The sequence below is a fragment of the Chelon labrosus genome (genome assembly GCF_963514085.1).
Source record: "Chelon labrosus genome assembly, chromosome: 18".
Lineage (NCBI taxonomy): Eukaryota > Metazoa > Chordata > Actinopteri > Mugiliformes > Mugilidae > Chelon > Chelon labrosus.
The window spans coordinates 18,769,548-18,793,953 of record NC_140351.1 but is presented as its reverse complement, the minus strand read 5'-3'; the positions used below and the strand labels follow the sequence as shown (position 1 = coordinate 18,793,953).

At 40.3% G+C, this 24,406-nt stretch overlaps 2 protein-coding genes across 8 annotated transcripts; one reads left to right on the top strand and one right to left on the bottom strand.

Moving 5' to 3' along the window:
- Positions 1-237: 237 nt before the first annotated feature.
- sec22c (SEC22 homolog C, vesicle trafficking protein) lies at positions 238-6,469 on the bottom strand. Its single transcript, XM_084566336.1, has 7 exons — positions 6,189-6,469; positions 5,371-5,582; positions 5,047-5,210; positions 4,707-4,886; positions 4,442-4,560; positions 4,289-4,354; positions 238-4,205 (listed from the first exon to the last, which is right to left on the bottom strand). The coding sequence occupies exons 2-7, from the start codon at positions 5,550-5,552 to the stop codon at positions 4,005-4,007; spliced, it is 912 nt and encodes a 303-aa protein (XP_084422462.1). The 5' UTR covers positions 5,553-5,582; positions 6,189-6,469; the 3' UTR covers positions 238-4,004.
- On the top strand, positions 6,464-22,025 carry nktr (natural killer cell triggering receptor). 7 transcript variants are annotated; one of them, XM_084566331.1, is made up of 17 exons: positions 6,464-6,581; positions 8,820-8,892; positions 9,504-9,578; positions 10,868-10,975; positions 11,461-11,505; positions 12,851-12,938; positions 13,795-13,824; positions 14,672-14,817; positions 15,613-15,835; positions 15,935-16,102; positions 16,230-16,317; positions 16,400-16,548; positions 16,651-19,368; positions 19,578-19,661; positions 19,977-20,036; positions 20,728-20,829; positions 21,137-22,025. In XM_084566331.1, exons 2-17 carry the CDS (start codon positions 8,835-8,837, stop codon positions 21,204-21,206), a joined length of 4,212 nt encoding a protein of 1,403 aa, XP_084422457.1. In that variant the 5' UTR covers positions 6,464-6,581; positions 8,820-8,834; the 3' UTR covers positions 21,207-22,025. The 7 variants fall into 7 exon arrangements, with proteins under 7 accessions (XP_084422457.1, XP_084422455.1, XP_084422456.1 ...); XM_084566329.1 differs by having other exon boundaries at positions 16,627-19,368; XM_084566330.1 differs by lacking the exon at positions 6,464-6,581 and adding an exon at positions 6,653-6,730 and having other exon boundaries at positions 16,627-19,368.
- The last annotated feature ends 2,381 nt before the right edge of the window (positions 22,026-24,406 follow it).

The window sequence follows — 24,406 nt, the reverse complement described above, 5'->3', positions numbered from 1 at the left end:
ATTTCTTTTTAATTGGCACAACTGGCACAGAGTATTCCTGGTTGGGAATTATTTATCCAGATCTAGTCTCTCTCATGTAAAATTATGTAAGATTTTATTATAGTGTCAGCTCTACCGTCAACCTGCAGCTTGATTTTCTTACTCTGCAATACTTGAAGTGACAAGGAAGCAGATTTTTTTAAAAAGTCAGCAGCTGTGAGTCTGTGACAGTAAAAAACATAGAGCCAGAAAATAGCTCAGTGTATGTGTGGGTAACAATAACCTTCACATTTGCTGGATATTAAGAGCCGAGACTATTACAATTCAGTGAGGATGGTATTTAAAGCAAGATTAAATCATCTTTGACAGTGGTTTGCTGGAGCTGATTATGCAAACATTTTGAAAAACAAAAGCTGCTGTTCTGGTGCAAAGGTACCAGGAGCAGAGGAGAGAAATGTGAGCCATAAACATTCAGCAAGACGACTCATGCTGCTAAATTTGTTAGTGGAGAGAGGGCCTCTTCTAGACAGCAGGAGCTTCTGCCAATTAGGATAAAACAGGTTAATCCTTGCAAATGAGGATCAAATCTGATCCTCTGATCATTTCATTTAGATGCAGTGTAGCTGTAGTGATGGCAGCGCAGAATTACAATGGCACAACCAGCTCAGAGGGACATTTAGTTCTTGCAACCTAAAAATTCCCTCATTGTGCACAAACGGGCTGACAAACACTAAATGCTTTAGAATTACTGCAGTATCTGTAAACTATCGACAAAAAATAAAAGTGGCAACAGAGACAATATGTCATACTTATGAGACGGTTTTATGGTATTCTTCCAGATATTAAACAGAAGCTTATTTGTGGCTTTGCTTGAAGTCCTGAGTGATATACTGTAGGTTCACGTCATTGGTTGTTAAAGGTCAATGCATGTCTCAGCATGGGCGGAACTGTTTTGATGTAAGGAGGCTTGAAAGTGTATTATCTATATAATACTCTGGAGTGGAGAACCTTGCAGTGAGGCTAAATGACTTTAAGGCTTAGAGCATCAAAAGAAAAGAACACACATGTACAAGCACTCTAGTTTTATTCATCAACCTCAAGTCCTGCATCTTTAGCTGAATAAAGGCTTAATTATGACGATGAGGCAACAAATGAAAGTACCTAACATAGATAGATAGATACTTTATTGATCCCGAAGGAAATTCAACATGAATGCATCCGTACCACACACTGTGAAGAGCTGCTTTTTTTTTTCTTTTTTCTTTACTGTAACTTTTATCAAAGCCCATGTCAGGCTTTCAGTGTAGAGTCACCTCCATTTTAAAACACCTATTAAAAATATTGACCAAAAGAAACTGGTTTATCCCAGATAGACGCTGATACCATTAACTGGTTTTCTGGTGAAAATTAGCAGTTTGTAAATAAATCTAAACTTTAATCTATATAAAAACTATTTGGTCTGTCATTAAGGAAGAGTCTGAGATGACTGAAACTTAATAAGGTATTAAATGTACCAACTGTTTAAACTACAGTGTAACATTATTTCAATTACAGCAGCAATTATTTGGTAAGAAATGGACCATTTCCAGATTAAATGTTAGTATAAATTATGTTATTCTCTACATTTGGTTCCAGCCCTTTCCCATCAGGCTTTATTCTGTGCAAGGATGTAAAATGAATGTCTTTTTATGTTTGCTTGGCCTACGGAAGCACCAAACTTCAATATTATGAAAGGGCGCCATCTTGTGGAAACTCTGGAAAATACAATGATAAATTCAAATTTGCTTTCATTTACAGAATTTAATTCCCAGGTCTAATTGATTTTGATTTGGGTGTGGGTTGAAACACATTTCTCGTCTAGACGGAAGTTATTCTGTCAAATCACACTCCAACAAATAGAAAAAAGACACTATTTATTAATGAAATGTCAGTTTTACCACAGAAGGAAAAAGTAAAGCCTTGTAATAACCAGTGTTTGTTTTTTGGCAGTTACAATGAATGACCAGGTTACTACTCTTCCCATGATTATAAACAGACTGAAAACCATCAAATTAGATACAAATAAATTTGCTTTGTATTAAACAAGAGAAACTTTTCAGGAAACAGCATATAGTATCAGTGAATCTGTTTTCAGTTTAGAGTTTTTGATACGACGCAAACAGAGAAATACAAGGCTCCCACATGTTTCAGTTGTGTAGTGCAGTCTCTGCTGTATGTTAAAAACCTTCATAGTAAACACAATTATCGTTCATTTTCATTTCAGGAGCTAAAATATCACCCACACGAATTCCATCTTTTTTTTTAACCATTCGTTTGGTCTGCAGTGTAGTTACATGTACGCTTGTTGTCAGTAAAACCTCCCTTGTATCAAAAATATTGCAGCATCACCAATACCCTGCACAGGAAATACCATGCAGCACAGTGCATATTAATAAAGTTTCGCTCATTTAACTTGTTTGGATATTTCAGATCATCCCCGATGATAAAATCTGGAGGCACCACACGTGTCGACTGCAGCTTAAAACGAATGGTGTTCTTTCCTAATTGAGGGTTCATTACAGTAAATGACATCTGGATTGTCAGATGAGATGCGACCTTTTGATTTTCTTTAAAATACCCAATCACTCTCTGTCAAACAAGGGACAGAATATTAATAAAAGGAATGATGGATTTTACAGAATTCCAACAGTAGCCACGATGCTACACGTCTGACTAACACTATAAAATTTACTTCAATCGCTTAACGAACACGGAGCGCAGGTTTTCACTATTACAAACCGAGTGTGGAAAACTTTACTAAAAGGAGAATTATACTCAGTCTACCTATTTAGCAGCACTATCGCGATTATGTTCAAACATAGCCAAAAAAGAGGGAATTAAAAAAAAAAAAAAAAAAAGTCAACCAGTAATCATAAAACAGGATATAAATATAATTTAGGCTAAACCCAATATGCAAAACATTCAAGAACAATTCCCCTAACCCTCACAAACTAAACGTGATAGTGCAGTTGTTCAACAAATTCCTATTGAACCATCAAATCAGTGCTTTCATACTTCTCTTGGTTTGCATTTTCACAATGCAGAGATAAGCAGAAGAAGACGGAACTTAAATATAAATTTGCAGTAAAATTAAAAAAATAACAAGCAAACAAAAAAACATTAAGATAGTAGGTTGTTCAATGATAACATGAGCACAAAACTGATATCCTCCTCTAAAAATAGAGTGTGAAGTAATCAAATAACGGAGCCCTTAGATCTGAATGTTTGCGATGAGTAGCTGAGCACTTTCTGGTGAATCTATGCTTCACAAACTGATCAACTGCTTTACATTTACCACTACGAATTTACCACTACGGTTTTTTAAAAGAAAACCTGAAAAGTGAAAAATTAACAAACAAACTTAAAAAAAACTTGCATTTTGCCCCTGTTCTCAGATTTCACTCATATTTATTCAGCCTACACTAACTAATTTAAGTATCACACTCCTACGAGTGCAACATTGACTAGCAGATTATCTGTGGAGTCACGTTTAGCTATATTAAAAGCATGATTAAATCCATTTTTCATGCAAAGATAATCAATGGCATATGGTAGAAGGAAAAAATACAAATGACATTCATATTAGTTACAAACCTGTAAGTAGCTTCAACATTAGGATATGATTATTTCTACTTGAAAAACTTTGGTCGGCAACTCTGACTAAAAAAACTCCTTCACCGCCTTTAAAAGCTTTTTGCAAAACACTGGTTTGATGGAGTGTGAAGACATTTTTGTTGTACTTCTTCCTGTGCGTTTACCAGAAATATCTCCATTTCACCTGTATTCTCCTTTAAGTCTTGAACACAATCTACACAAAGTGCAAATATGTATTGTATACAAGAAAATCTGAACCTGTGAATATAATGTTCCGTGACGGCTCAAACTTCATTAATATTTTTTGTTAAACATCCACGCGCCATCTTCGCTACTTGTCTATATCAAGCCATTTACTTCCCTGTGCAGCACCTTAAACCTTCCCGTGTCCCTCAAACCCCGCAGTCATTGGTTCTGTCTTGGAGTTTGCGAGTGAAGATGAGGAGGGTGGCAAGGGATGCCACAGAAATGTGGAAAACAAGTTGCCATGCGTTCCTCATGCCGAGCAGGTACAAGTTGCATAGGACGATCACACCCAACAGAATAACGGACTTCAGTTTCTTATGGGGTGAGTGAAACAGGTAGAGGTGGCACTGTGGAGTGACAGAAAGACTTCCAAATGAGCTCGTTTCCGTTTGCAATAAACAGTTGTGTTAGGATGTGAGCTGTTGTTTACCTGAAGGGCACAGCAGACAAATGCCAGAAGAAATGCAACAACATTCCAAATGCCTTCATAATCATCCTGCGAAATGGGAAATAAGTAAACTTACTGTCATTATTGTTATTATTATTTGAAATGTTTGTGATCAAATTCAAGAGCTGGCAATACCTGGAATGTGTACTCTATGAGGTGCACACCACGGATCACATTCAAAGACGCACACATGATATTAAGGACGAGAGAAAGGATGCCCGGTGCCGTGACTGGTTCAAGTCTCTGATTTTGACCTGGTAAATGAAAGGAAGTGCCATGGCAAATATTTGGCAAACATTTTATTTCTCATTTTTGGAGTAGCAGAGCATGAAAGAGATCAATCTCTAAATACCATCGTTATACTTTACTGTATATATACTGTAAATTCTGCATGTCTTACCAGATCCAGGACTTTGTTCCATGTGCCCATTTGCAAGGCCATTATTTATCTCCACCTCGTCCAAGTTAATTACTTGTGGTGGATGGATTCTCAGATCCTCCTGGACTTCCGCCAAAGTCACCTCTAAGGCTGGACCGCCGCTCTGGTTGTACTGCTGCTTCAACTTCTGAATAGTGCCGTCTGTCAATTGGCAGAAAGTTGCAGATTTGGATTAATACATTTTTTAATTGTTATTTACATGGGAATGTTTATCACTCAACACGATGGATCTTAATTCCAAGCAAAATCCTTTGCACTGCCAGATCATCAAACCAATATGCCACAATTTCTCTTCCCTCACCAAATTCCAAAAATGGATATGGCCTGGCTGCCAAGGCAACGACAGTGCTATTGAAGCATGCTGAGAATTCCCAGCGCAGATCTTCCAGGAAGCAGAAGGCCTTAGCAACAGGGAGGCTGCAGTGGCACACGGTCATGTAGGATACACCCTCTGAAGAGACGAAGCTGAACAGGTGAGAGGAGAAAAGGTGTTTAGTAAACAAACAGCCTGACGCAGTGTGACATGGATGCCCCTGCGTCTATCTTCTGCATCACAAAATCAAGCACACACCCGGCGAGGGTTTGTTTTTACAGAAGGCGAAATGAGTCGGGCTGCTTTGCTTACTATATGTTGAGCTCCTGGCCCTTAACGGTCCCTCTGTCAGGCAAGCGGGCCAGTGCCTTGCTGACGGTCCTGAGCTGTTGCTTCCTCTCCTGGAGCTCTCGGTTGTGTTCAAAGTCTGTGGAGGCAGACAGGGGGAGTCCATCCCTGACCCGGACCACGAAGGCGAACAGGATCAGAGACATGATCCACTGGGTCCGTGAAGAACACACTGCCTACGTGGGGTAGAAAACAGGATCAGATCATGACTATATTAAGAGTCACTCAGTTACAGTCGAAAACAACAGCAGTACAATAAACCCTTTCTACAGGAGCGTTTAGCACTCAGATATTGTTAAGACAGACATGTGTTTCTAATACTATATAATGATATTTAATAGTGACTTTTTACTAAATCATACTGGAAAAATATTAAAATTACATTACCAAATCTAGAAAGTGGAAAAATAATCAGCTGGGAAAGAGTAGTTGTAAGGTTGGTAAACAAAACGTAGCTCACACAATATTGCTATAAGTGAAGTATGGGTAACTTTAAGTGTAATTTAACAAATATGCGCATTAAAACATATTTTAGTAGGGTTAGGGTTTTTTTTAGTAGTCCAATCTCCAAAAGGAGACTTAAGTTCAATAACCACCTTTGTAACTCGTAGTACTGAACATTGTACTGTTGTTTTGGATTGTGTTAAGCTGGCGTACAAGAAATTTTAACTGCGCATGTTTGTAAACAGTTCTGTTTCCTTCTTTGAGCGCCAAACGGAAATCAGTGATCATTTATTTTGAGGTAAATTAAACACTCGTAGTAACATGCCGTTGCACCTTACCTCATTATCGTGGGTTTCATGCTGCACCTTGCTACTAAGCTACAGTATGTTAGCTTACTATAGCATGATACCAAACAAACACACCAGCCAGCCCCAGCTTCACGTTTGTGTCACGAGTGGGCCCGACGATCAATATAGGGAATCGAAATAACCTGTTACAGCGCAGGGCGTTAAATCTAAATTACCCTGCAAGCTAACTTGAAATATGCTTCCTGGTACAACAAAACCACAACAAATCTTCTATGGAAACTCGGGAGGGACAAAACTAGACGAGAACCGGACTCGCGTTCTCGCGGTAGAGCAGCCCTTCGCTTCACCTAACAGGGAAGTTAGCATATGCCAACTGCTGACCGTCAGTGACTAGCTAATTATCTGGCTAGCTACTGTACACAGGTAAGTTATGTAACTTACGCTGTTTGATGGAAAGTAGAATTATTTTAATAGTAAGAGGCACTGGAGCGGAGAGAAATCTAAAATCCTCAGCTAACTTTAGCTAGCTTTTAGCTGTTAGCACAACCATTTTGGAAGCGCAAACGTTTGCGGTAATGTAACTGTTGTTAGCCATTTAGCCTGTGGACGTTTGCTGTTGTGTTGTTCTCTCAGCATGGCTTAAACCCGAAGCAGTCATTTGTCGGCTTTCGACTTAATCAAATCACAAGTTAAATGTTTGTCGTCGTAACAGTTAGCTTATACAAGTCGTCAGTGAGGACATTTGTAGGCTACAAAAACGTCGACTAAACACTGAGGAGTTTGGGTTGACACCAGTTCTGGTCTGTTACATTTATATTTTGATTACTTTTAATATTCCGTTATCATTAACACGTTGGTTATTTAGCTAGCACCGCTATATGATCCCACGAAACAAGCGACAACTTGAAAAGTAAAAGCTGTGGGGCTTCTTCTTGCAGCTGAAGGGTCGTTATTGTCGTCTATATTTAGCAGGCGCGACTTACAGCCTGACAACACCATTATCAGCGACTCAAACACGGTCGAGGTCAACTTGATATGAGTAATGCTGTGAATACAGTGCAGTTCTCTTTTGGTGATTTGCAAGGTTAACGTTAGCATAAACTAATCCATTGAGATCAGTTTAGCTGCACTGTAATCCCAGCTGCTTTTTTACCTCTGTACCTCTATGCCATATATAGACTCAACCGTGTTAATGTTTATGCGTTTACTTGGTGTGTTACAAAATCTAATGTACACTTACTTTCCAGTTCATTAGGTACATTAGTGTAAATCGATGCATTACAGTGTAATACTCCTGCACTAAAGTCCCCTTAATGATCACATCATAATGTTTAGTTTGTGTTGATCAATTTTTGAGGATGTAATTCGTCTTACTGTTAAACTGTATTGAATTTAACACGAGTGTTTCTATTATTTAGCCTAGCCCACTGACTAAGATGAGAAACGTGTCAGTACAATACACTTCAGTAGTCCAACAAACCACCTTCATGAAGCCAAGATTTAATCTAGGACTGTTATATTAGAGTGCATTCACTTAAACTAGTGTACCTAAGGACCTTGCAAGTGACTGTACATGGAAAGAGTTAAAGTGTAAATGGACTAAGGTGATTGCACATTCATTAAATGAGCTTTTATTTAATACACCAGATCATATTTTGGAAGATATCTTATCCCTAACTCTGTACCATTATACTAGAAGGACCGTATCATAGCGTCTACACACAGAAGGCAGCTGTTGCTAAATTAGGTTGCGGGTGTGTCGTCCTTCTGACAGTATTGTCTGAGCATGCTCTTTCATGGTGCATTACCGTCGTTCGATAATTGTTTTCATCGAGCGAAAGCTGGATGTTTTTCTTTTTTGGTGCGCTGCTTTGAGTGGCCTAAAGTGAGGCTGAGTGCACTAATCCGTTTATTCCACTTGTAAGACCGCTGTTTATGCTGTTAACACTTCCCCCAAAAACATACAGTATATTCACTGAGAGAGCTGATAAATTGTGAATGCCTGCCCACTTTTTTTAAATTTCAATTGCTGAAAGATTTCTGAAAAGCCCTGCTTCCTTACATTACAAATAAAAATCAGTTTGACAAGTCGGTCGATATTTCATTACGTCTAATATGGGAGTCACCCACACAGACTGCTGACAGTCCAAGCATTTTCATGTATTTTAGAAGTGACTAAGGATGCTTTAATGACATTTAATATGCATTGAAAATATTCTCAGTAGAAAAGGTCAGTACCGTGCAATTGATAGTGTTTTCTTTCTTTGCTACACCGGCTAATTGACAATTCTGTGTCATTGATCTGGCTTGATCGCAGCTCTGACGTTTCCGTAACAAACTGCTGTCCACTGGAAGATAGTGAAAGCACGGTTAAACATGTACAGTGAGGAAGTAGTTGTGTACTCTGCTTGGATTTACATAGCCAGTAAATTTCCCACACGCTTCACTCTCCGCCCTGCCGATACTGTCTCCTCCCCTTTCAGCTTCTTCCTCCGTTGCTGTCATTTAGTCTCCACTCAGTTTTCCTGCACACTCTTCTCAATATGCTGTAGCTTCCAATGCTTAAACCGACATATGAAAGCTGGGTTACTGCTGCTTTAAGAGAAAACAGCTGGAGTATTTTCCTTACTTAGGGTTTCTTGTTCTCTTTAAACATTTCAGGTCACCTGGATCAGAATGGGGGTGAAAGACCGCCCTCAGTGTTACTTTGATGTTGAGCTCAACCGGGAGCCAGGTAAGGGAATTCCTTATGAATTTTCACGCAGGGGGATTGGTTATTCGTGTAAACTGGTCATTTAAAGATGCCTAAATTGTGTCCATGTGTTTTGTTCTTGTAGCTTTGGTAGTTTTAGATTGTTTTTCATGACAAACAAAATGAAAGTGGAACACTCAGCAGTACATACTCCGTAGACTGGTTTGGCATTAACATGTCTGGATGACTGTAGTATTACTTGTTTGTTTTTGTACATTGTACAGCTAATGGGAAAGTAAAAGTAGACCGTGCATTTGATTTGATTGATTTATATTTTGGCTGAGAGGGACGAAACAATCCCCTTCACACTGGTAAGATTAAAGTCAGATTTGCTACTAGCTACGGAAAAGTTTCTATAATGCCTGAGCTTCACCACAGGATTCTTGTAATTATGTCCCGGAAACCAGTTAAAAGTGTGCAGCGTAGTGAGCTCTGGGTATTTCATTTTCTAATTAAGCCTATAAAACTCTTCTGCATTAATTCATTTTCAAAGGCACAGGTTTAATATGTAAGATGTCCTGTATTACCTGAAAAATATTCCACGCTGAAGCAATTCTTCTTTTCTGATCTGTTTCTCTTTTTGTGTTTTGTAGTTGGGCGCATAGTCTTTCAGCTTTTTTCGGATATTTGTCCCAAGACAAGTAAAAACTTTCTCTGTTTGTGCACCGGTGAGTAGTTCTGTTTGGAAAAAAAATGATAGCGTTGCATGAAATGTGTCTTTTTTTTGCCATCCCAGGAGTACAACCGAATTTTTTTAATTTTTCCGTTAGAGGTAGAGATTGTGGGGGTTTACTGATGACCGAGGATAATTTAATATGTTGAGGAATATGTAGTGGAAGTGGTTCAGTGACAGATGGCGTCACTGGATGGCTAGAGGTGTCCTGGTTTGCCTCCCTGGATATTTCATCCCACGGAGCAGAGTGTACCGTAGTAGCAGTGGTCTGCCTAGAGATACCCATAAATCTGCAGACAGGCAGCAGATCGATCCTCCCTCTCATTTTTCAACCTGCCTTGCCGATGGGAATGTGAGGCTGACAAGGGCAGACATTGGATATGGTTGGTTATTCTGTTCCTGTATCCGCATACACACGGACAACACAACACGGCACAGCAGCACACACGCCGTTTAGCCGGTGCGATTTGCTGATGCTCTCTCGCTGTGTCCTTTCAGAGCGGGATCTGTTCACGCCATCAAAACGCAAACCCTTGGAACACTGCTGAAGCAAATTACTAAGAGATTAGCAACCCGAGCAGCCAGCCGCCTCTCCGCTAAATGCCACCTTAAACACATCAACACACCTAATTAAATCTCAGCCTTCGTGTCTCCTTCCTTACCAGGGGAAAGGGGAATCCACAGGGTAATAGCTTTGTTCCAATATTGTATCCCCAGTCAGTTGAAGCCCTGTGGAAGAATTTTTAATGAATTCTGCTGTCCTGCAAGGGAGTATTAACTACAGGATGCCTGAGCAAGTCATATAGCTTACAGTGGTTTTCTTTCCTGTGGTAAGAAGAATCATTATGTAGCAACGTTCATCTGTTTCTCAAGCTAAATTTATGCTTCTACGTCATATCTGCACCACGTAGGTATGGCACAGCTGCACACCCTTCACCTTTATCTGACATACAAGTCCCCAGAAATATCACACAGACTGCAACAACAGTGATCGGTCTAAAATACATTTCCTTCTCGTGTGCCTCTCAGTGGTTGGACAAGCACAGAAAATTAACTCTAGTCAGTTCAGAGGGCACGCACGCCATCTCCTCAGACTTATTCTCTTTTTCTATATATCAGTATTACACAAAGAACACAATGGAACAGAAACCTCACCACCAGCTAGCACTTTAGTGGCGTAATCGTACAGAACGATCCCAGGCGACCACTGCACGCTGTACTGTAGCAGGTCTGTTGAAGTTGTTGCGTTTGCTAAGAGCTCTGTTAACACACATGTATTTGCAGGTGAAAGGGGAACAGGGAAAATCACAGGGAAAAAGCTGTGCTACAAAGGCTCCACTTTTCACAGAGTTGTGAAAAACTTTATGATTCAGGGAGGCGACTTCACCGAAGGTAACGATCTTACAAACTCATTTATTTTGAAATAAAGTTGACGTTGAACGGCGTTTAATTAGCCTCTGTACACGCTGTGTCACATTTTTAAACTGCAGGTTAACTTAAACTAATGAGAAGCAGCAGAACAGAGCTGTGAGGGATTGTTTGTCTGATTTGTTTTAAAAGAATTTAACGCCGTTAAGGTAGAAATTGGCTTTCAATAATGATGACGTTTGCCGTGGTTTTATGGCGAACGTTAATTGCAATCATTACAAACAAAATTGAAATTGCACAAAAATGATTAAAGCTATTCATCAGTGTGAACATACGGTAAACTTGTGCTATGGCTTTGGTGCCGGTGCTTCGTTAGTGACTACTGAAAGTGGCAGTCATTTAAAAATGTGTCCCATGTGCGTTCCTGATGAGACTGCACTTTTTCTGTATCGTGTATTATTATTATCATTATGATTTAATATAACGTTTTACTATGTTGCTCTCTGCAGGAAATGGAAGAGGAGGAGAGTCCATATACGGTGGCTACTTTGAAGGTATTGAGAATCATTTCATCCAATAAGCAGTCTGTACTGATATCTAATAACTGTATATCAAAATACTTAGCATGAGCATAATGTTGCATGTGCCTATTGTAGTAATCATGGGTTTCTTGTGAATTTTCCTATGTATGACTCCGTTGACCTTCACTTTTCCATTGTGTAGTGCTATCTTCTATTTAGTAACAGTTGTGGGCTTTATCAAATCAGCATGGAGAGTAGGCATTCTCTTTACTGAAAAAGCTACGATCTTCCTGCCTAAAATTTTCAACATATTCTCTTATTTATAGAGTGGTCTTTTGCAAAATGAGAAGGTAAGAGATGTACACAGCTCAGAAACACCATGTCAACATCGCCCCCCCCTCCACTACCTTCCTCAGTCAGCAGCGCAGATGCACATTTCTAGAGGCGGGTTTTCCGTTCATATGGCTATCCCATTAGGACCCCCAAAGCCTTTGGCTGCTCAAGTTACATTTTATGTTAAATGTTATGTGGTATTAATAGCCACAGTGCCATGAACATGGCTACCAGGACACAAACAGACGGGTGGCTTTTCTCATTAGTAAGAACACAATGTGGATGTAAGAAGATGTGTATGCAGATACAGTGAAACAAAGATTTAGGCATTGGAAAGCATGCCTTCAATGCATACAAATACGTAATAAGGATATTTGTTTTATTTTAATAATTTTATAAGTCTGAAATACCTATTTCTTGTTTTATGTATTGAATTTCTCTTATCTTAACATCACAGAGGATTTCCTATATCAGTGTTCCTCCTTCTTTTTCCAATTTTCAAAACTTTTTAGACACAAGTATTACTAATCTCTCCCTGCTATGTTGATGGTGACCTCCAGAGCAAATATGTTTTGTCATATTTGGATACGAATGACGTGTTTTCTCAATGAGCCGTGTCATCTGTTTTTCTTTTTTTCCCCGTTCTGTCTTCAAACACACTTGTATGATTATTTCACCTTTTAGTAACCAATTCAAGGTTTACTTTGGGTTAGATAAACTATTGCTGTTATATTTCACATCTCAGTGAGTGAACGGCCAAGTAATATTAATATTGATGGAAACCAATGTAGTATTCTTTGGTAAATGGCATCAGAACAATGTAAATGTAAGTAGTCGTTAGCACTGGACAGCTGGTTTGGTGCTCTAAAAACTGGCCTAATAAAAAAAATCTGTACTAAGCAGCTGACTTTATGGAAGGGTAGGTTGGTGAGACAGTGGAAAGATTCAGTGGATTAATATCAATATCCGTGTCCTCGAAGAGTTCTTGCTACTAATCAGAGAACGCAGTCTGAGACGTCGATCCCTCTTTCTGTGCCTCCGACAGACGAGAACTTCACTCTCAAACACGACAGAGCCTTCCTGCTGTCGATGGCCAATCGCGGGAAAGACACCAACGGTTCACAGTTCTTCATGTGAGTACCTCCCAGTCAAACTGTTCTTTTTGCAGCTTAAATAACCTATTTAACTATTTACCTGTCATTCTGAACAAAGTTTTGCTTTCTGTCCCTTTTTTCTGTTGTGAAACTGTAGAGTAGTCATTGAGTGTGACCATCAGCAGTCCCCTCTCTGTGTGCAGTTAGATTTCAAAGTGCAGAGAAACATTGGATTCATTCTTTTTTACCTACAAATGTGTTACATTTTTTCTCTTGCCGTTTTTGTGTAAAATTTACAGAAACTCTAGCATCCTGCTGCTCCAAGGTAATGTGTCTCAAAGGCTGTGTTTCTCTCTCTCCTGACTGTATTTATCATTCAGTAGTTTGTTTTTGCAAGCATTCTGCACAGTACAGTGTTTATTTTGAATATTCTTATATATTTCACAAATGGCTTTGAGGTGACTCGTGTTATTCCTCCATCACTTAAAAAAAAAAAAAAAAAAGGCTTGTCACCATCACTTTTAAAATCGCAAAACAAATCTTGAAACATGGAGGAATTGTAGATACACTGTCTTTCTTTGTATGACTTGATTTGATTATATGAAAATATGGTTATGTAATTGCCCACACTCTGCTGTTGGGTGTTTTCATTTTAAAATTTGAAGTGTTTTGACAGTTCATTTGCAATCACATATCTTTAAAACAATGAGGTGGTCATAGAAATTCTGTACATTTTTTATTTTTATTTTCCCTGCGGTACAGTAGCACCCACACTTTGTCGAAGTTATTTGTTTATTCTCATTCCTTTCTCCGGTTTTTTCCCTTTTTTCATGATCCACACCACTACCACTGGTTGACTCCACGCCTGGTTAACTGCTGGGTTGTCCATAAACAGCACAACTAAGACAGCTCCTCATCTTGATGGGTAGGTTTGGACAAACTCTACATTAACGTAACATTTTATTATTTATTTTATATTTATTTATGAATATTTTCCTTAATTGTTAAAGCCACTGAAAACTCAGCTTAAAATTCATTTACATATATCATTAGATATAACTTCAGGCAATGTACCTGGTACACCGCTCAATGTCCAATCACAGTTTTGCACTCTGTATGCAAATAACACCAAAGTCATTTGGGGTGCAGTTGAATATTGCAACAGCTGCTGTCTCTAATGGGTTGCTACCTACCGCTATATCAACCGGGAACAACATTATTTGTTATGAGTGTGCTGATACAAATTGTGGGACATAATGATCTGTGAAATCTCTTAATTCACTGGAAACATATATTTGTTTTTTCTTTTTTTTCGCGCCTGATGTTTGCTAGATTATAACTCTGGGAATGTCCATACACAGTTTAGGACAGTAGTATCGCTACTGTGCTGTTTTCAACAGTGAAGGAAAAATCTCCTTTAATTAAGGTAAATAAAGACACAGTCATTATTCAGGAAACATCAACATTAACCCATGGCTAATTAACCACATGCCTTTAAGCCTTTTCAAAACCAATAATTGGTTAGATTTATCTATAGCTTTGCTTGGTTAACAGCTACAAGGACAAAGTATTTTCTTTGCATCTGTCCCTACGAAAGCTCCTTAAAGCTGCTTGCGATCAGATCTCATTTTTCATGTTAATACCAGGTATGAAGAGAGCGTCAGTTAATCTGCTTGATCAGAACTGTGTTTGATTGGATCATTGTTGTTATTTTGGGTGAAACTAGTAGTAAGAAGTTAAATGATACAAATGTGTTTTCTGCTACTGTGCAGAGTCCACGTCGTCTTTGGTTTGGTCATCTCCGGCTTTGAAGTGATAAAGAAGATCGAGGGGCTGAAGACTGATTCAGCCAGCAGACCCTATGCTGATGTGAGGGTGATGGACTGTGGACAGCTGATCACCAAGTCCGCAAATGATGGTAAGTTTAGCAACGGATGTACTTTTTCCCTAAAGATTAGTACTGCAGCACAGTGACGGCGTAGCTAAGACGTAACTCCAGACTCTACCGCATAACCCGGCAAATCTGATGAAAAGGCCAAAAGGGATACACAGCCTACAGCTCATTTGTTCCCAATGAAGATGTAAATTTTACAAAGGGGGTCACTAAGTGTTCCATCTTGGAAAGGCCTGAGTACTTTTCTACAACAGCTGACCACTTGTAGAAAATGTTATTCAAAAGGAAATAGCACGTTGGATCAACAGACAAATTCTCATGAGTTGTTTTGGACATAATTCAAAAGCTTAAATAGATGTTATAATTTGTTTGTCAGTTATTTATACATAAGGTTGCACCTTTTGTATTCTGTTTAGTTTTCTTTCAGTGAGGAATAATGTGTGTTGCCTGTGATTGTACTTTGTGCTTATTCTGTACAAAGTTGGCATTTGTATGCCAGCGTTTTCCCCACTGGCATTAGCACAGGGCGTGTAACCTGATCTTCTGTTTAATGAGGATCAGTGAAGTGATCTCGGTGGAGTTCAGTCGGCCTCAACCCACCTCCCTCTGCCAGGCCTGCTTTCATTGCTTCTAATGTACCAGGAAGAATAACACAAAGCCTTTGTTGTAGCGGAGTCATGCCACCCTGAAAAGGACTCCTGGCATTTGAACTTTCCCACATCGTTTTTTGGGTTTTCCTGAACGTATCAGCATAGTATTCTTGGAAAATTAACATATTTTCTTTTAATATCAGCTGTTGTGTTATATTCCTTCCTTTAGTGCTTCAAGGCAAGCGGAAAAGAGCCTCTCATTCTGCTGACTCGTCTCTCAACTCCCATGACTCGTCCTCCCAGTTCTCCTCTTCAATGGGATCTGAAAGTGAATCAGATGAAAGGCACAAACATCGCAAACACAAGAGACATTCAAAAAGTAAACGGCCTAAAAAGAAAAGAAGGGAATCAAAGAAGGAAAACAGCACTGAGATTCTGTTCTCCAAGCAAAGGTAATTGTTATCCTTGTGGTCACATTTATGCCTGCTTACATAAATGCTCTCATTTTGCAAAACCATATTTTGTTTTGCATGTGTTTACTGTTCTCACAGTCCTGTTAAAAGAGAGCGGCTGGAGGGAGAGGATGAGGTGGAAGAAGAGAAGGAGCAGGGTGGGAAAAGAGAGAAGCTTGTAGTTCGACCAGAGGAAATCCCACCCGTTCCAGAGAATCGCTTCCTGCTGCGACGGGACATGCCATCGCAGGAAGATAAAACGGAAATGTCAGTTTTGAGCTAATTTATGTGGTGATTTTAGAAGTATATAGTAGCGTACTCATTGAAAAACATAAATAGTAATCATATTTAATGTTTAAATTTGATCTTCTCTAATTTCTTGTTTTAATGTCAGAGTTGTGAAAGAAGAAGCACCAGTTTCAGCTGACCTGAAACCAGTGGTGTCGAAGTCCGGACGGAAAATCAAAGGCAGAGGAACAATGGTAGGCTCACCTTAACGTTGCAAGAAAAATCTAGCTTTGGCTGAACTGGTGATAAGTCAGTCATTTATTTTTATTTTTGCAGCGATATCACACTCCCACAAGGTCCAAATCGCGCTCTGCATCTGTTGAGGAGCGTGGAAGCAGTGAAACTCCACCACACTGGAAGGAAGAAATGAAGAAAACCAAAATGTATCACCCCCCGAGCGTCGAGAGGTGGAGCAAAGGAGACAAGTATGACTTTACTTTGTTACTTCCTAACTTTAAACATGAGATACTTTATTTTCCTTCACACATTTTTTGACTTAACAGATTGAATGACCATTCCTCAAGCAGATGGGACGACAGAAGCGATTCTGCGTGGTCCCGGTCTGAAGATCACTCTTCAGACCGCAGCTCTGAGAGGTCCAGCCAGCGCCGCCAAAAGAAAAAGGAGAAGAAGAAAGCCAAACACAAGAAGAAGGCCAAAAAAAGCAAACATGGGAAAAAGAAGAGCTCCAAAAACAAACCTCAAGAACATCATCCATCAGATGGTGAAAGGTCAGTGTCTTCAGAAAAGATGACCAGGAGATCCTGTTCCCTAACTCGATCCTTTTCAAGTCCACATCATTCATCAACCCGAAGGAGACGCCGGTCTTCGATGTCGTTCAGAGACTCACGATCCTACTCTACGTCCTACTCATCCAGTCGGTCCAGGTCTCGAGGGAGGTCATACTCGAGATCCAGAAGCCTTTCTAGGTCCAGAAGTCGATCTTTGTCTAGATCCAGGTCTCACTCCTATTCTGAATCCCAGTCAAGATCTAGATCGAGATCAAGATCTAGGTCCAGGTACAGATCCAGAACCTTTTCACCATCCAGAAAGAGGTCTTTATCCAGATCTCCAAGAAAAAGAAAAACAAGCAAGCCCAAACCCGATGTCATGAGCAATGTGGCTGAGAAGCTTCCAGAGAGTAAAATCACACCTGTCTCCAGACTGCCAACAGTCACGCCTCCTGAAAGTGTCCCTGTGATCCCGCTGAGTGACAGTCCTCCACCCTCACGCTGGAAACCAGGCCAAAAGCCCTGGAAGCCCTCCTACATCCATATTCAAGAGATTAAAGCTAAAGTAACTCCAAGTAATAGTTCCTCTAGTGGACCAAAGGTTGATAGTAAAAACTTGGGGGTAAAAAGTCAGACTACAGTTACACAAACATCTCTACCAGGTGACACTGAAGGCAGCAAGGAACTCAAACCTGCACGGCGCTCACACAGCAGGTCGTCCAGAAGAAGGTCAAACAGTCGCTCTTACAGTCGCTCAAGGAGCAGAAGTTATAGTATGTCCATGTCCAGGTCCATGTCCAGGTCCAGGTCCAGATCCTCTCACCATTACAAGAGCAGATCATCCTCCTACAGCAGATCAGACTCTGACAACTCCCAGAAAACACGCAGCAACAAGATGAATTCACTAGACAAGGAATGGAAGGAGTATTACAGCTCTCTGAAGAGAATAAAAAATTTAGATAAGTGCATTTCACTCACCACTCAGGATGCTCACTCAGGACCGGAGAACAAGACGGGCAGTGAGCGTAGTCCGGATATCAGTGTATCAAGGAGAAGTGTGTCTATGGAGAAAGTAAAAGAGAAAGGCAGCTCACAGGACTCTGAGACAAAACATCACATTTTATTGCCGGTTGAGAGCTTTAATAGGTCTGAATGGGATAGTGACAGCGATAAAGTGAGCCAAAGCAACAGTGCTATCCCGTTAAAAAAGCAGAAACGGGCTGCTCAGTCAAGTGAAGTTCAGGACAGGAAGTCGTCTGCTCCTACTGGATGGAATTCAGAAAGCGATTCTGAAAACCTAGCAGCCAGGACATTAGCTATATCTGAAAAAGAGGAAGGGGAAGCCAGTTCAGAATCTGACTATGAGACTTCCAGAAAGGCATCAGAGGCAGCTACTGCTCCCTCAGTCCAAGGTCAGTCGGAGGAAGGTCCCAAAAAGTCTGCGGAGACCGGGAAGCACAAGAGTAAGAAGAAAGCCAAACGGAAGCGTAAACATAAGAGGAGAGGCGAGAGTAAAACGGGCTCCCATCGCAGTAAGGCCAAGAAATCGAAGAGAAAACATCAGAAGCTGAAAGAGACTTTTCACTGGCAGCCACCTTTAGAGTTTGGAGAGGAGGAAGAAGAAAGTGAAATCAAAAGGGAGAGGCACAGTCCTGGTGGGGAGGCTAAAGAGAATTCAGGTGCAGGTATTATGATAAAGGACCAAAATGTAACCCGTTTACATGAGAATCCTCCTAAAGAAGAAGAAATGGGACATCAGAGGGTAAAAGAATGTATCAACAAAAATGCAAAACGCGGTGAACCTCAACCAGAGCCGTCCAAGCGGAACAGCACTAGCGGTGATCCCTTGTTGAGTAACAAAGAGCAAGAAACAGTAGCTGATATGGACATCTGTACCCCAGAGCATGACGATGAAATTGTTGAGCCTCCGGTCGCACATAACAACGCCCCTGAATCAACCCTGAAATCTACCTCGCAGTCTTCAGATATTACAAGTAATGATACTGCTTTAGCTCATAACAAAAAACAGTCTGGTGTTACTTCGACAACAACAGATGCTGGACTGGAAGATGAAGTAACCACTGGCAAACCTGCTGCTGCTGCGATTAATTTAAAATGGAAGCCGCTGAAAGGAACGTCGGCTCTGCAGAACGTCAGTGTGCCTCCCGTCACCGTGAAAGCCATCCAAATTCAAGAGAGCCAGAACCCCAGCGCGCAGGGGGTGAGGATGGAGATCAAGAGTAAAAGCCGGGTGAGACCGGGATCTCTGTTCGACGAGGTTCGCAAGACGGCGCGGCTCAACCAGAGGCCGAGGAACCAGGAGAGCTCTAGCGAAGAAAGATCCCCTTCTGTGGGAAAGTCCAAGGGAACGTCACACGCGCGGTCCCCGAAGAAGTCCAGGTCCGTGTCTAGGAAGTCCCGCTCTGTTTCCAGTCACAGGTCACGCTCCAGAGGCTGGTCCCACTCCTACAGCAGGTCCAGAAGTAGATCCCACAGTTCCAGCTACTCCTCCAGGTAAAAGAAAAAGAAAGCTCCTTGATTCAGTTAAAAAAGCATGAAGGCACCATTAGTAAATGTTGGAGAGGCTTCTTGGAAGTGCATCAAGATTGCCCTGAAGTGATAAACTTGATGGACGCTAAAGATTCAGTGTAGGAGCCATATCTGTGTCTGCAACACACACCCTTTGTTCTACCTAAAATGTGATTTATATCTTTGTCTTTTAGGAGCCGTAGCCGGAGTCGCAGGAGACGTGGGAGAGGACGATCACGCTCTCGCAGCAGCACATATCGAAGTTACAGGAGTCACAGGTAATAATAATAATAATAATAATCAATTTTATTTGTATTGCACTTTACATTTAAAGCAATCTCAAAGTGCTACAGGGCAAACAGTTTAAAAAATAAGTAAGTTAAAACAACCAGGGTCAAAAAAATTAAAATTAAGGTTAAAAAAAATAGAAGAAAGAAAAAAAAAACCTAATCTAATGAGACTACTAATTAGTGCCAGTGGAGAAGAAACCTCTGCTGGGGCTTCAGTGTCGTGCTTTTGCTTCTTACTCTCAGTCAAAAACATCCGTCATGTCCCCAAAACAAAGTCAAACCTGTGTTTGTTTTCTTCTTCAGTCGGACGTACAGTAGAAGTCATTCTAGAAGTCACTCGTATGATCGCCACAGGAGGTCCAGGTGCGTGAGACTCTTAATAAACACTGACAAATATATTATACTTGCTAAAGTTTCTAGTAGAATCCTGGACAACAGAGCTTCTCGATCTTTTCCTTGTTTCATGTGACAGTAAAATTAAAATCATTCTTGGATTCTTGGACTGTTACAAAAGGTTTTAGAAAAGAGTGATGGTCAGTTTTTTTTTTCTGAAATTTAATTGGATGAAGTGTTATTTTCTACATTATCAGATTAATTCATAATAAAAATAACCGCTGTGGCAATCCTGGAAAAGATAATTGCTTGAAGACATAGAAATCAATACAGAGACGTCAATAAAAGACGAGAACATAAACAGCATCTCTTGGCTGCTGAACACCCAAAAGTAAATGAAATTAAATGCTAATTCTCTTTTTTTTTTGGGGGGGGGGGTCTTTCTCCACTAGGATTTATTGTTCTGTGTCTATGTTGCTAGGAAGAACCGAAAATAATGTTAATATTATAACAAGCAGGTTTAGGAGACATTGCCTTTGTTTTTACTGGAGCTGTTTTAGTGTTGTTCTACAGTTTAACCAAATTTTGATCAGATCATAAATTGCAGTAAACATCAATAGGTGCTTACAACCAACATGCTGTGACCACGTTGAATCAAATGTTGTTTCCGTAGATATTTCCAAACTAATGTCTGTTGTCATCTGGCTGTATGTAAAAGCAGGTCAGATTCCTATGACAGCTATTCCAGTAGGAGTCGGAGCGTGAGCAGGAGACGAGGGCGCAGACGAAGTGACAGCTACAGGAGCTCAGACCGCCGGTCCCGGTAAGACTCTCTGCTCCCTGGTGAAAACCCTGACAGACACTAACAATGTGCCAGGTCTCACTTCAGCCTCTTTAGCCTCTTGCTTCCTTTTATTCTGTGGCAGAACGTTAAGATTTGCGGTGTGACACTAAAATGCATTTACAGCACGTCTCTGCTTCGTTCACTTTCATGTTTTACTATATATTAGCTATTAAGGTTTATGTGCCGACACGTTTTTTTTCCCCCACTAAATGCCCTGAACGTTTGATGTCCACCGTCTCTATAGTGGCTGACAGGTAAAATGTTTCATTGTAATCTCTGCCTGCAGGTCGTACCGCTCCTCCAGTCGCAGTTCTTCTAGGCGAAGGAGTCACAGTCGCAGCAGTCGCTACAGTTAAGATGCACCTCAGGCTGCCTGTTAGGTCCACGTCTGCTGAGAGGCAACACAACCACGAAGTCTGGACACTGCACTAGCACAATATCAAATACGGCCCTGTTTACACCTGGAATGAACAAGCATTCTGGGTGATCTGATCACAAGCAGACACGCAGCTCAAGACATTTTATTCTTCTTGTAATTTCCGGCAGACTATGCACAGGAAGTGCGTCACTGCCCCATGCCGGTGAGACACGTGTTCATTCCAGGTGGGAAGAGGGCTTACGCTCACTGATCAGTGAGCTTCATTCCAGCATGTTACTAGTTTAACACTGCACTGTATGTCTTCCTCACATAAGCTGACAACGAGGAAATGAATGTAAGTAGGAAAGCCACTGTAAAAGCTTACATAAAGGTGGACCTTCATCTTTGAAGGACTCCTGAGAACAACTGGCTCAAATTCTGTCAGTGCAGCCACTCTCATAGATTTGAAATATATGCTATACTTGTTAAAAAGAATACAAGAAATAAGCTGTAAATAATTGAGATTATTGTATAGTTGTTGATAATTTTTTTACTTCTGCCTTTTATACACTGACATGTAAAACAGTCTATCTCTTAGCTGTCACGTGTTTGAGGAGTTAATGGTTTTTTTGGGGTTAACACCTTAACATTGTTTACTCGCCACGAGTGACTCGTTTCTTTAACCGTGTTTGATTTGCTTTACTTTGATTACTGTACCATGAATGTTCAAAGTGTACTCAAAGTATAGGATCTATCATTTAGAGTTGACTCAAACGTTGTGAATGTTTACTCTTAATAAATACCACCTTATCTTGAATCGTCCTTGTCTTGTTTTTATTTAGGAATATCTGTACTTCTGCAATGGCGCCACCTACCTTTAGAAAACGGCTGTGCTGATTCCAGATTTTTGTATTAGCATACACTTTAAATCTTTCTTATGTGAGAGCTCCTATCTCTCTCCACTTTTGTCAACAGTTTTATCAGATGCAGATTATTCAGAATCCTTTATATCTGTACAGAGCAGGAGTGCAGGTGGTGAACACATCTTCTATTCATGCTCATTTTAAATGAATGGCTTCCAGCACAGATCAAATCTCAATTAATAGTCCTCATCATACTCATACAAGCAGGAGAAGAGGTAGCAACGTACTCACAGTTTGAGACTAAAACATCTCTGATGGAATGCTGATGAAAAGACTTTTTTTGACCGTCTTTTTACACAATAGGTTAAAATATTTTTGCAACGTTTTCGTGGGGGAGCTGTAATGGCAGTATATTTTTAACATTTTAAATAAGAGATGTTAAATAAGAAAATTTGATCAAATTTTCAGTATGCTTTATACATTTCTTAGGTTTTTCCCTGTAAACTCACCTACTGCTGGCCCCATAAAATAAAGAAAGAAAGGTAGTGTGATTGTCTTTGTGAACACTATTATATCTTTTATAATAGCTATATAGTCCATCATGCAAATAATCCAGTTACAGTGATAAACCATGGCCTAGTGTTTACTTTCTTCTGTTTTCAATTTACCTAACAGATTTAATTCATCAGGTTATTTTACCTAGATCAGAATTTACTTCTTGTCCAGCATGTTAGCAGCAAGTGGCTAAAAATTCAAATATCAGGGTTCTTTTTCAAAATGTGAGAGTTTCACTTGATGCACTTCTCACTTTCACTTGATATCCAAAGTTTCATGAGGGAAAATCGTTAATCAGTTGACGGATTCATCGTGTGTTGGTCTTCAAAATTCTCCTGAAACAGTGGTGACACTTCCATACACAGCAGCACAAATATGTGAAGGCATGAAATGCTGAATGTGTTCTGGGCTGACTTGTCAGTTCCTCTGAGTGGCCACGCGATAAATGGGACCTGCTCCAGGTTGTGATTCATTTTCTCCTTCGCCTCTCATATATCGACTTCTGGTCAGGATGGAGCGGTGGCAGCACGGCCCCGGGGATCCTTCAGGAGGCCACAGGACAAGGTTGGAACCACCGGTGGAAAGTGGACAACTGGCCCGAGGCCTGGAGGCTCAGGGTTTTATGTGGCAGTTTCTATCATGAGAAAAGGCAATTATTTTGATGCATTTTTCACATTTCATTTAACGGTTCCAGCTTTTTTGATGTGTTTACAGAATAACAAATGTTCACTATTATCTGGACGTTTATAGGCCAAAGAGTTAATGATCAGCAGCTGAATCAGTAATGAAAATAAATGCCAAGAATATGTTTGTTTTATGTCTGGTAATACAGTATGCATCACTTTAAAGTTGATATGCAACAAAATCATACGGGCCTGAAAGGATGAAAGTCTGATATTATTTTTTAATGAGAGCCAGATGAATAGGAAACAGGGTAACAGCTGGGGATCACTAATTATACTATTTAATTTAAATATATTTATATATTATATTGAATCTTCAGCAGATGCAAGATTAGAATTCGGCATAACATTATAACCACCTACCTAATATTGTGTAGGTCTCCCTTGTGCCTCCAGTTATGACACATCAGAGAATGGACATGGGCCTTCTGAGGGTGTCCTGTGGTGTCTGGAGACAGGATGTTGTTAGTGGGGGCCTTTAGGTTCTATGGGTTGAGGGGAGGGGCCTCTGTGGATCATCCCACAGATACTTTGGGATCTAGTGAATTTGGAGGCTTTTATGCTGTTTTTCATGTTTTGTTTTGTTTTGAGTTGTTCCTAAAGTGTTTTTGTGTGTGTGCCTGTGTCAGGCTGCATCCTGCTGGGGATGGCTGCTGCCATCAAGGAGTGTCATTGCTATGGGAGTGGGGGTGCCTGGTCTGGTCTAGGTGGGTGGTACATGTCTAAGTAACATCCGCATGAATGTCAGGTCCAAAAGTTTCCCAGCAGAACATTGGATTGTCTCAGTGTTATTTACTTCACCTGTCAGTGATCGTAGCTGCTGCTGCTGCTGCTGCCTGTATTCAGAGCTTACTATACTTATATGGTTATACTCCTGCTTATCTATTTTTTATTTTTTTTTTTCCTGTGCTGCCGATCTGGAGTCAACATAACAGTCATAATGTTGGTTTCGCGTCCTGAGTTTTTATCACCAGGCCCTCAGGTTCCTCAACTCACAGTAATCTTATGAACACACACCCTATCAGCCAGTACACTACAATGTACCACTTCCACTTGTTCCCTTTTGTAAATATGCTGTAAATTCTGTAATCTTAGTG